Below are 13,372 nucleotides of genomic sequence, written 5' to 3'. Positions count from 1 at the left end.
TTAATTTACCAAACATTAGCTTTCCCAAATTCTCTGGCTCTTGTCCCCCTACCATAATAAAAGTCACCAGAGGAAAAAGGGTATATGTATGGGCATAACTGACTCACTTTGCTGTACACCTGAAACTACTACAATGTTGTGAGTCAACTTTACTCCAATAAGATTTTTTAAATAAGCATAAAAAATAAAAGTCACCAGCATGAATGAAGCACTTGCTTTCACCTCAGAGAACTCACAGTCAGTGATCGAGGCAGCTATTGAAATGAATAATTACGGGGTGGTATCTAATTCCTTGACAACAGGTTCTAAATTCAGAGTAACTGGGCAAAAGTATCATGGTCAGGGTTAGCCTTGGTCCTTCCTCCAGAGAGGGCAAGGGGGACACAGGAGTGTCTCAGAAGCCGGCAGCCCTGGGCACAACCCAGCCACTTCCTGAGGACCACACGAGGGGCATGGTTTACCGTCTAGCTAGCTGTGACAGAATAGGACATCCTCACTCTTAAATTGAGATGTGACTCACCTACCATAACTTTTATCCTCTTAAAGTATATACTTCTGAGGTTTTGGCACCTTCGCAAGGCTGTGTCATCATCACTCTAATTCCAGAACATTTCCATCATTCCCAAAGAAACCCCGTATCCATTTCCCACCTCACCCTAGTCCCCTCCAACCACTAATCTTCTTCTCACAGTTCTAGCAATTTCCCCAAGTGAGTTAAAATCACTTCCTGATGCCAGAGGGCCGGTGGGTGCATCAAGCTCTGTTCCGTGCTTGTGGAACACTAATGCTTGATATAGGTACTGGATTGTAGTACTGCAGGCAATGATTATTTTATTCTTTTACGTTTAAAATTTTTTTGCCCACGATGACAACCCAATAAAATGTTAACGCTTAAAAAACAAGAGCCAAAGAATTCATTCAGCTTAACTCAGAGACATCAATAGCAAATCAACCCACCCATTAAATATTGAAGGAGATCCCAGCTCATCAGAAATGCATGAGGCTATCCAATTACTTGCACCCTGATAAGGCAATTTTCTGACTTAGCTATTCTCTTTATAACAAAGGTCGTTAACCATCTGAAGAACAGCATAAAATTCATGAAGTTTGAAAAACCACTGTAGACACCTTTGGTCTTCAACTTAAGTACAATTTCCATTTCAGAGCGCAGTCTACCATTCTTAGCTCAGCTGTGTTTAACATCCTAAGAAATGTAAATGCATAATTGGTTTTACGGGATCGCTTCCAGAAACATTCGAATTTTGTTATTTATTGCTTTTCATACCACAGAAAAGGGAAAAACACCCCCAGAGTCCTGAATTTTGATGATGTTGAAACTCAAAAGGAGTTTCAACCACTTCCTGATTTGGAATCCCACAGTCCCTCCTTCCTCGCGCTGACCCTAAGGAAAGCAGAAGGGGAAGCCCGTCCTACCTTTAGGACCTGTTCTAGGTTCTCCAGCTTGGCTTGGAGCTCGTTTTTCTCCTTCACGGCCAAATCACGTTCTCTGGTCACTAGGGTGAGCGTGTGGTTAAGCCGAGCATACTCTGCTTTCACCTACAAGTAGCAAAGATGGAGAAAAGGGGCTGTTTACAATATGCACAGGAGCTGCAGAGGGCATTGGTCCTCAGCTGTCAACTTCACTTCCCCTTTAATTTTATTTTGGAAACCCTTCCCCTCACTCATCCCCCATCATGGATTTCACAGTGGGTCCTCTCCTGCTGGGGTGAATCCAGCTGACCAAGGGCTGGCCAATCAGGACACAGCCTCCCTCTTCATCCCGTCCATCTTCACCACAGCCACAGTGATTGGCTCAGGACTAGGAATATGACCCAGGCTTGGCCAATCAGTGCAATCCCATCCCCTGGATATAATGATTGATTGGGGAGGAGAGGGACCCAGTTGCATCTGCGGAGAATGAGATATTGGACTTGCGTAGGAATCTGGGAAGAGACTCCCTCTTTTGCCCACTGGCCTTGGAAAGTTGAGGACAAAGGCCATTTGCCATCACCAGGGAAAGGAAATGGATGTAGAGTCAAGAGATGCAGAGGGAAAGGCAGGGTCCCAATGATGTAATTTGAGCACCTAGATCAAGCTGTGCCTGAAGCTAATGTTTTCCTTTCTAGTTACTTGGGCCAATAGACTTCCTTGGTTTGCTTATACCAACTTGAATTGTTTTCTGTCCCTTGGAACCAAAAGTCCTAACAGACACAAAATGTCACTCAAATTGTCCACCCATACTGTAATAGGGAAGAAAAAAATATCTGACTCCATATTGGAGCTGGTCTTTTTACTTTAACCATATATTCTATTGCTTTTGCTACAAGTTAAGAATGTTGTATACAGCCTGAAATAGGCAGCCACTCTAAAGGCTATGACCTTTAAAGGTGAACACTTTCCCACCCATACAGAGATAAAAAGTTGCAAAACAGAGAATAACACTGGTCTAATTGGAGGCTTAATACAGGAACATCATGACCTGACCTAGGTGGACAGCTGCAAGAACAAAGGATTCTGATATCAAGAAGTTTGTAGCCACTAAGACACCTCTGAGTATAAGAGAAGCCCAAATTCTAACTTGGGTAAGATGGTTCTTTGGGACACTAGTCCACCACCTTCTGTTTATTGGCTTTCTGAATAAAGTCGCTATTCCTTGCCCCAACAACTTATCTCTTGATTTATTGGCCTGTCATGTGGCAAGCTGTACAAGCTTGGACTTGGTCACCTTACTAATTATTGTGTCTAAAAATCTCACCCCTGTCTTAAAAGTGGATAAAAATGCCGATGAGGGTTCCTAGGGATTAGACTAATAGCAGCTCCAATAACATCAAAAACTACATCTATCCTCAGCCCACAGCCCCTAGGACCATATTTGGAACTTAGCTGGCAGGATTCACTAATCCTCAATATTTCCTATAACTTCTTTGAGACAGATAAGGGCATGCCCTTGTTAAGAGAAGTTACCTCACTTATTCCCCATTAGTTTTCATCATGCACCATAGTTTAACCTGAGCACAAATTTTAGTCTCTTTCCCTCCCCCTCCCCGAACGTTACAACATGAATTATGGCTTCAATAACAGACTGTCACAAAGTCGTTTTTTTTTTAGCTACAAAAGTCCCTTCTGTTTCAAAGGCTTTATGTACAGAGTGTTCGTGACAATTTCTGAGGCAGAGAAAGAAAGGAAGGCACCCACTTGGCATTCCTAAATGGAACAGGGTGATGGGGAAGCTGTTATTAAGAGGTCATGGCGAGGTCTGATTCACAGAAGTGTTTTAATGCCATTTTGCTACAGGGTGATGCATCAGGCAGTGAATGTGGGAAAAAATTCAAATGCTCCCTGGAAAATGACATGACCTATGTGAACTAAGCAGAACCCGCCTTTGAACCTCAACCCCAGGTTACTGAAAGCCATCACTTCTCATGTTCTAGCTAATCAAGGAAATCAGAGTTGAGAATAGTGTTTGAGTGCCCCCAAGCTCAGTCTCACACAGTAGCCAGAACAATCTTTCTGGACTATTAGTCAGAACTTGCCACTCTCTAACTGGGGGCTTTCATGGAAATTAGAATAAAATTCAAACTCTTGGCATGGCCTATGAAGTCCTGTAGCATCTGGCCCACCCACCTCTCTAATTTGACCTGCTCCTAGTCACCACACTCAGCCACCCTGGCCTCTTTTTTCTTTCTTTATTTTTTTCTTTATTATTATTATTTTTTTTTTGCTTTTTAGGGCCACACCTGCAGCATATGGAAGCTCCCAGGCTAAGGGTCAAATTGGAGCTGTAGTTGCTGGCCTATACCACAGCCACAGCAACATGGGATCTAAGCCGCATCTGCAACCTACACCACAGCTCACAGCAACGCTGGGTCCTTAACCAACAGAACAAGCCAGGGATAGAACCCACATCCTCATGGATACTAATTGGATTTGTTACCACTGTGCCACAACAGAATGTCCCACTTGGCCTCTTCCCATCCGTTGAGTGTGCCAGGCTCATTCCCATCCCCAGGTCTTTACATATGCAGTTTCCACAGTGGCACATACCTGCCCACCTCCCACTCCAGCCCCAGTCTTTGCCAGTATGGCCTCTTCTCATCAATTATGTCACTCCTCAGACAAGTCTGCCTCCACTCCCCTCACCAATTCACCCTGTTTTATGTTCCACAGGCATTTATCACTATCTGAAATTATCCTAGGAGCTGTTTACACTTTTCTTGGGGGTGCTCCTCATTAGAATGTAAACTCTGATCAGACAGGGGTTTTCTTTTCTGATTCAATTCCCTGTGGTTAAGAGTAGAGAAGCAGGGAGTTCCCATTGTGGCTCAGTGAGTTAAGAACCTGACTTGTATCCAGCACGAGGATGGAGGTTCAATCCTTGGTCTCCGCTCAGGGGATTAAGGATCTGGCATTGCTGTGAGCTGCGGTGTAGATCCCAGATGTGGCTCGAATCTGGTGTTGCTGTGGCTGTGGTGCAGGCTGGCAGCTGCAGCTCTGATTTGACTTCTAGCCTGGGAATTTCCATATGCTATGGGTGTGGCCCTAAAAAGAAAAAAAATTGAGTAGAGAAGCAGAATGAACAGCCAAAGTCCACATAAGTCAGGTGTTTCCAAGAAACTCAGACTCATGCTTTGTAAGGAAGCTGACTTGGGATTTCAGGCTCATACTCCCAAGGGCACTGACCAGGGCTTTGGTCAAGAAGAGCCAACCCCCAACCTACAGATGTGACTCTGGAAACTGACAGGCAGGCACCAGACCTGCCCTCCCACAGGCATGTTGCAGATGGGGGTTAGGACAAACCTGAGAGGGTCAGGCCTGCCCAGAAATCCTGTTTACCCCACATGGAGCTAAAACACTGTGCTGTCGTTATGGGAAACACTGTAATCATTATAGTCGCTTAATAGAAAGCAATACTGTTGGGGAGAAAAAACAAGTTTTATTTGTCTTGAACACAATGCTCTAAAGGAAAGCAGACAAAGATGAGGAAGAGTCTACAGAGGACTTCTGGGCAACTCAAAGCCTCTGGAAGTTGTTGGCATTTGCTCCTAATACACTTCATCTCATGCCGAGATTGTGGTTTTGCATTTCTTCTTCCTTTTTTTCCTTTCTTTATACTGCTGCACCTGCAGCATGTGGAAGCTTCTGGACCAGAGTGAAATCAGAGCTGCAGCTGCCGGCCTATACCACAGCCACAGCAACACCAAATCCCAGCTGGCATCTGCAAACTTCGCGGCAGCTTGCAGCAATGCCAGATCTTTAATCCACTGAGCAAGGCCAGGGATCAAACCTGCATCCTCGTGGAGACTATGTCGGGCCCTTAACCTGCTGAGTCACAATGGGAACTCTGGTTTTGCATTTCTTTGACATAATATTTTCCATCATATTCCCTTTCTGTTTACTGGCATGTTTAAGGTCATTTCTCCGGCTTGCAACAATGAAAAGAAGGTCTGTTGGTAAGGAAGGATGGGGGTAGACAAAGGGATTGATTTGGGGGAAAACAGAGGTAATGACTCCAAAAAGATGTCCACATCCTAATCCTGGAGTTTGTGAATGTTGCTTTATATGGCAAAAAGGCTTGAAGGTGTGAAGGATCTTGAGATGGTATATTGTCCCAGGTTATCCAGATGGGACCAGCGTAATGGCAAGGGTCCTTAGGAGGGGAAGGTAGCAGAACTGGGGTCAAAAAGAGAAATTTTTGAAGACACTATACTGCGGGCTTTGGAGATAGAGGAAGGGCCCATGAGTCAAGGAATGTGGGCATCTCTAAAAGCTGGGGGGAAAAAAATGAGAACATAACTCTCTCCTAGAGATTCTGGAAGGAACACAGCCCTGCCAACACCTCGAATTTAGGATTTCTGACCTAGGCAGTTTTGTTCCGGTGTCTCCCTAGTTAAGAAAGGAGGAGAAGAGAAAGGTGTTAGAAACATTAGTTTAAAAAGACTAATCTCCCCCATGAAAAAATATCTTTTTGTAATAATATCTTTTCCAATAAATGAGAACTCTCCACTGTTGTTGGCCACATCACCCTGATGGATCACTTAACTCTGCCCACATCCATCTAAAGGCCCCCCCCATTGTTTTTTGGGGGTGTGCCATTTCTTTCCCACAGAGACACCGGTCTCAGTGACAGATGAGCAGGAATCTCCGGAGGAAAATGACCCCACATGAACACAATGCTTTTCAAGAAAGGCTGTGGGAATTCCCATTGTGGTTCAGCAGGTTAAGAACCCAACCAGTATCCATGAGGATGAGGGTTTGATCCCTGGCAGCAGAAGCTCCCATTTGACTCCTAGCCTGGAAACTTCCATATACTGCAGGTGTGGCCCTAAAAAAAAACAAAAAAAAAACAAAAAAAACCCCAGAAAAGACAGTCTATGACCACTCCAGCTACAGTGAGGATGTGACATTCAGCTGAGTCTCGGTGACCACAAAGCCACAGACAGCCCTGTAGGATGGCACTGCCCAGAGGCAGGAGCTTACGTCCTGGCCCATCTCCAGCAGCGGCCTCCGCCCTGCCTGCAGCTGAAAGAACCCCAGCTCGAAGGCACAGAGAAGGGCCTTCTCTCTGATTTGGGGACAGCCAATCCTGCCTGGAAACAGGACTCAGGCCTTGAAATAGATACAATAGAACTTACAAAACAGAAACAGACTCAAAGTTGATTTCAAAACCAAACTTTTGTTTACCAAAAGGGAAACATGTTTGAGGGGAGGGATGAATTAGGGGGTTGGGATTGATATACACACTATTGTCTATAAAATATATGGCTAATAGGGATCTACTGCATAGCACAGGGAAATCTACTCAATATTGTGTAATAACCTATATGTGAAAAGAATCTGAAAAGGAATGGATACACATATGTGTATAACTGATTTACTCTGCTGTACGCTTGAAATTAACACAACTTTGTAAATCAACTATATTTCAACAATTTTTTTTAAAAAAATTGCTATTTGTGGAAATTGGAGCCACAGACTCCAAGAGATAAGATTCTGGTACTTCATGTTTATGAAGTAAATGAGATAGTTGTATGAGATGTCCTCTAGCAAAATAAATGGTTCAAAAATGAGAAAGACATGGAGTTCCCATTGTGGCCCAGCAGTAATGAACCTGACTAGTATCCATGAGGATGCCAGTTCCCTGTTAGGTAGAAAGCTAAGAACAGTTGACTCTTACAAGATTTTGCTTTTGAACAAAGGGAAAAATAGATAATGATAATGCCTATTGGGCTGACTTCATTTGAACCCAGGTGAGTAAGAAATTTGAAATCAGTTTTTTTTTTTTTTTTTTAAAGTTGAGTTTGCGGCTTCCAAGGCATTGAACCCATTCTTTGCACTGTGTCCTGGGTTCCCAGCTTGTTTGTTTCCTTCCTCCGGGCTGCCAGCCCAGGGAATTCAATCCAATATTCCAAATCATCCAATATCCGATTTTGCATCTAAGAGGCAATCCCTTCTGAGCGGGCTGCAGAGATGACACTGACTCTGCATCCACTTGTATCCATAATTAAGAGCTCTGATCATTAATGTCATTTACTTAATCAGGGCTACTAAAAAGGAGCGTGCAAATCCAAGCCAGAATCAGCTAGGAGGGAGTTGGGAATTCCCAGGTGTCTTCCTACCAACCAGAAAGGTTTCTTGTATTTCTACAGTTTGCCCTGATACTTCACCGCCCCCCGCAATGGATCTGGTGCTATGGTTGAATGATTCATCAGCAGCACTAACCAGCCCATCCCTTGGATACCCCCACATTAGCCTGGGACACAGACGCTGGTCTCTAAGGGCAGTCTTTTCCACAGTGGCTCTCCTGCAGACAGCCCGCTTAGGCACCCTGAGGAAACACCCAGCCCTGCAAAGCTGGGGAAAGGTCAGGACAGACCACGTGGCCCTGCCAGTCTCCCCACCTTTCCTCTGCAAGCTCTGCTATTCCTATCTGTGCCTGTGAGTCATGCGGCACCCTCACAACCCTCTGCAATGCTGAAGGGAGCTCATTTTCTGAGCCTTGAAGCCTTGTTTGAAAGACCAAGGTGTGGAGGCAGCCAGGAAAGAAGTTTCAAATCTTAAGTGAAAAAGTAATATTGGATTCAATTTTATGGAAACAGGGGTGCCCACCAGGACAACTGGAGAGTCAGGTCTGGGAATGGAGACGGTGGTGATGCCCAGTGCTGTGACTCCATGCCACGGCCACTGTGCTTTGCTTCTCTGGCTCTGCCCTCCACGCTGGAATCACCACTCTGGGTGTGTGAGCCCAGTTTAAGAACAGACAAGGAGTTCCCGTCGTGGCACAGTGGTTAACGAACCTGACTAGGAACCATGAGGTTGTGGGTTCGATCCTTGCCCTTGCTCAGTGGGTTAACGATCCGGCGTTGCCGTGAGCTGTGGTGTAGGTTGCAGACGTGGCTCGGATCCAGCATTGCTGTGGCTCTGGCGTAGGCTGGTGGCTACAGCTCCGATTCAACCCCTAGCCTGGGAACCTCCATATGCCGCCAGAGCAGTCCAAGAAAATGGCAAAAAGACAAAAAAAAAAAAAAAAAAAAAAAAAAAAAAAAAAAAAAAAAAAAAAGAACAGACAGAAGTGCACATGGGTGTGATCTGAGCAAAAGAGAGAAAGCCATTCCAGGATCAACCCTCACTCTAGCCCTATGGTCACCCTGCATCCGATGCCTGAAACACCACCATTCTTTTTCATTTTTTTTTTCTGTTTAAATAAAAAGATCCCTGGGCTGAGAAGGTCACTAAACCGCATTATGGATTCACATACCTCAGTGTGCATGAGTTTATCAGAGCCTTTCCCGAGAGTGGATTCGGAAAGCAAAGAGGACAGAAGGCACGAGTGGGAATGGGGTTGGGGGGGGAGCGAATTAAAGGGGGAGTTGAGGGTGTACTAAAAATTCATCTTTTTTAAAAATTGTGGTAAAATACACTAACATTAAATTTTCCATCTTAACCATTTTAAAGTGTACAGCTCAGTGGCATGAAGTACTTTCACATCACCAGCACTCATCTCCAGAACTTTTTCATCTTCCCAAACTGAAACTCTGCCCCATTAGACACTAACTTCCCATCCTCCTTCCCCAGCCCCTGGAACCCACCTTCCTACTTTCTGTCCTGTGAATCTGACTCCTCTAAGGACCATATATAAGTGGAATCATACAGTATTTGTCCCTTGCATCTAGCTTATTTCCCTTTGCCTAATGTCCTCAATGTTCATCTGTGTTGCAACAGGTGTCAGAACTGCCCTCCTTTATTTTTATTTTATTGCATTTTATTTTTATTAAAGTATAGTTGACATGCAACGCAGTGCCAATTTCTGCTGTACACCAAAGTGACCTAGTCATACATATATAAATATTGCTTTTCTTATATTATCTTCCACAGGGATATAGTTTCCTGTACTGTACAGTAGGACCTCATTGCTTATCCATTCTAATAGTTTGCGTCTACCAACCCCAAACTCCCCATCCACCCCACTCCACCCCCCTCACCTTTGGCAACCAACCACAAGTCTGTTCTCTATGTCTTCGAGTTTGTTTCTGTTTTGTAGATAGGTTCATTTGTGCCTTATTTTAGATTGCACATATAAGTGATACCATATGGTATTTGCCTTTCTCTTTCAGACTTATTTCATTTAGTATGTTATCTCTAGTTGCATCCATGTTGCTGTGAATGGGGTTATTTTGCTCTTTTTTATGACTGAGTAATAGTCCATTGTATATTTGTACCACATCTTCTTAATCCATTCATCATTCGATGGACATTTATGTTCTTTCCATGTCTTGGCTATTGTGAACAGTGCTGTAATGAACACAGGGGTGCAGAAATGCCTTCCTTTTGAGGCTAGTAGTCCATTGCATGTATACACTGCATTTTGCTTCTCTGTCCATCTGTAGATGGACAATTGGGTTTCGCTCACCTTTAGGCTATTGTGAATAAAGCCGCTATGAACATGAGTGGACAAATATCTCTTCTCAACCCAGCTTTTAATTCATAGGGGTATATTTCCAGAAGTGAAATTGCTGGATTATGTGGTAATTCTATTTTTAATTTTTTAAAAATCTACCATCCTGTTTTCAGTAGTGGCTGCACCATTTTACATTCCCACAAACAGTGCACAGGGCTCCAAATCCTCTACATCCTCTCCACCACTTCTTATTTCCTGAAGAGCATATATTTTTTAAAATGGCCAAACAGGAAGGCAGGAAAATAAGTGTGAAATCAAGAAAGCTCAAATTTTTATAGTAAATTGTTGAACTCTGTTATTCTTTGAAATATCCGTTGGTAAAGCTGTGAAATTAGCAACTCCAAACCACCAATCAATCAGATATTTACTGAGCACCTATTATGTGTCCTATTATACATAGGTGCTGGGAATCCAGTGATGAACATGATGGCAAAGACCTCTGCTACCTGGGAGCTGAGATTCTTGCAGAGGAGACAGACAGACACAGGAGGCACAGACACATAAATGAAGACGTAATCGACCAAGTGATAAGACATGCAAGAAGATAAAAACTCAGTGAACCCTATGTTCACAACAGCACTATCCATAATAACTAAGACATGGAAGAAACCTATGTGTTCATTAGCAGATGAATGGATAAAGAAGATGTCATTTTATATATATAAAATATTCTATAATATTCCACTATGTATAAAATATAATATACATACTCAGCCATAAAAAAGAATGATATAATACCATTTGCAGCAACATGGATCAATGTAGAAATTATTATACTAAGTGAAGTCAGACAGAGAAAGACAATACCATGGGCTATCACTTATATGTGGAATCTAAAATATGACATAAATGAACTAAGAAACAGACTCACAGACAGAGAAAACAGATTGTGGTTGCCAGGAGGAGGAGGTGTGGGAGGGAAGGATTGGGAGTTTGGAATTAGCAGATGCAACCTAGTATACGTAGGATGGATAAACAACAAGGCCCTACTGTAGAGCACAGGGAACTCTATTCAATGTCCTGGGATCAACCATAATGGAAAATAATTATTTTATTATTTATTAATTTATTTGTGCTTTTTAAGGCCGCACCCACAGCATATAGAAGTTTCCAAGTTAGGGGTCGAATGGGAGCTGCAGCTGCCGGCCTACACCACAGCCACAGCAATGTGGGATCAGAGATGCATCTGCAACCTACACCACAGCTCATGGGCAATGCTGGATCCTTAACCCACTGAGCAAGACCAGGCATTGAACCCGCATCTTCATGGATCCCATTTGGGATCATTAACTGCTGATCCATGAAAGGAACTCCCGAAAAGAATTATTTTTAAAAAGCCGGGTAAGGCTGCATAGTTAAAAGGAGGAGCAAAGGAGAGATAGAACACAGAGTGTTCTATCAGGGAAGCTCTGACTGCGGAGATAACTCTTAGGCTGATACACGAATAGCAAGAAGCTTATGGCTATTTCAACAGGAGAGAGTAGAGATCTAAGCAGAGAAGGTTATTGCACGCTGAGATGATGACCTTGGTGGTCTGAGAAGAAAAAGCAGGTCAGAGTGGACAGAACTTCAGGAATCAAAGGTGAAGAGGCAGGTGACAAAGGTTAAACAAGACAGCAGCCTTGGGGAGGAGTTACATTCTTATTTCAGGGAGACATTGGAAGATTTACTCAGAGGAGCAACATTGTCTGGTTTGTATCAAAAGATCATTCTAGATCCTGCCGGACAATGACAGTAAGAGGTCAAGAAGGGAGGTAGGCAGGATGACTCAGCATACAGGCAAGATGAAACAGCAGCCTGTGTTGGGGGGACACAGTGGAGATAGGAAGGGCTGAGTCTGGGAGCTGCTGGCGAGTGAGATGTAGGAGAGAGGAAAGGAGAACCCAGGACAGCTCTGAGCAGCCAGGGGGATGACCAGTCTCTGGGATGAGAAAAACTGGGAGAGCCAATGGTTTGGGAGAGCAGACATAGGAAGTTTTGTTCTGGCCACGTTGTGAAGGTTGTGACCAAATAGGCTTCTAAGTGGGAAGACCCAGTAGACAGAAAAAGAGACCCTTCCTGTGAGCTTTGTGTAGTGGTCACATGATGAAACCAAGAGGCATGACCAGGTTTCAGAGGCATGACCCAGCCACCCTCACACTGGGTGGAGGTCAATGAGTCCTCCCCTCCCTACCTTCCCCAGGGGCCCCACCCTGACACCCCACCTCCCGTGGCATATTAATGGTAGTGGTTGGTTACCTTGTTGCGCTGCTGGGCCCTTGTAGGAAGGCCTGCATAATGGGATCTCAGGCGATGCTCTCTTTGGGCAGCATCCTTCAGTGCATTTTCCTACAACAAAAGAAAAGGGTATCATGAGCTGGCATCCCAACTTCTGGAGACGTGGAGCATGGTGGTTAACGGTTCTGATTTGAAATTAGACCCAGGTTGGGTGAGATTCTGCAATTCACAAGTGTAGGAGTGTTGGACCTATTTCCTTCTTCTTTCCCAGCCATGAGTTTCCTACTCTATAAAACAGGAGGCATGATACTTTACGATGATGTTACAAGCATATAATAAAATAATATATACAAAGCCCATGTCCGGAAGATAAATCACCTCTGATCCATGGTGTGCTGACCTGCATTACACGTTTCTGTCCTAAAGATGTAACAGAATTGCTGTCCAATTGGAGTTGTTAAATCAAGCTTTGACCCACCCCTTTCCTCACTAACACTGTTCCAAACAACTGCCAAAATAAACAATAGGGAACATTTTTAAAGGTTGTCTTGCTCAAAAGCAAGATAAAAATCTATGAGGGTTACAGATGGCTGGAACACATGCGGTGAGTGGAACTCCTGGGACCCCCTAGATTCTAAGTCCATAGACGGGCAGAAAGACGAGAGTTCAATTTTTTCAGGCTACAGGAAACTGGAAGTATGTCACTTGTAGTTAGAGATGAAGGTCACTGCCTGACCCAAGGCTGAGGTCTAATCTCCAGCCCTGAAAAAGACTGCCCAGAACTCTAGCTCAGATAAGGTACTGCCCTTGAGAAGTGGAGGGTACAGACCCAGTGAGTCAGAGATATCACCTGAGCAGAAACTCTGAGCTACCATTAATATAAACCAATTCAAGACCAGGAGCATCCATGGGATGGTATAGAATCACAAGGAAGTAAGACAAGGGTTGTTGAGGGGGGACAGAAAGACTGGGGGTAAAGATCTCCCATTAAAGATAAGTCTGAAAATAGAAATTCCAACAACACAGAAAACTCACACTACTAAAGAGAATTAACAATATTGGGAACCAGGTTGAAGCTGACTCCAGAAGAAACAAAAATAATGAAGGGACCTGAAAATAAGTTCAGTAAGTTGAGGATCCTCGCAAAGATAAAGCAAGGAATGACATCTCTTCAAAAAGTACAAGGAGGAAGCAATAGGA

At 43.9% G+C, this 13,372-nt stretch overlaps 1 protein-coding gene across 13 annotated transcripts in view; it reads right to left on the bottom strand.

Moving 5' to 3' along the window:
* RIMBP2 (RIMS binding protein 2) overlaps positions 1 to 13,372 on the bottom strand; it is a 327,445-nt gene that overhangs the window by 101,692 nt on the left and 212,381 nt on the right. For all 13 annotated transcript variants that reach the window (XM_021074265.1, XM_021074266.1, XM_021074263.1 and 10 more), the window contains 2 exons: positions 12,194 to 12,283; positions 1,435 to 1,557 (listed from right to left, as the gene is read on the bottom strand). In XM_021074265.1, the coding sequence (XP_020929924.1) occupies positions 1,435 to 1,557; positions 12,194 to 12,283 (213 nt within the window). The remainder of the gene's footprint in view (positions 1 to 1,434; positions 1,558 to 12,193; positions 12,284 to 13,372) is intronic.

This window comes from Sus scrofa, chromosome 14, assembly GCF_000003025.6.
Source record: "Sus scrofa isolate TJ Tabasco breed Duroc chromosome 14, Sscrofa11.1, whole genome shotgun sequence".
Lineage (NCBI taxonomy): Eukaryota > Metazoa > Chordata > Mammalia > Artiodactyla > Suidae > Sus > Sus scrofa.
The sequence above is the reverse complement of the archived record's forward strand: the minus strand, read 5'-3'. Positions and strand labels throughout refer to the sequence as shown.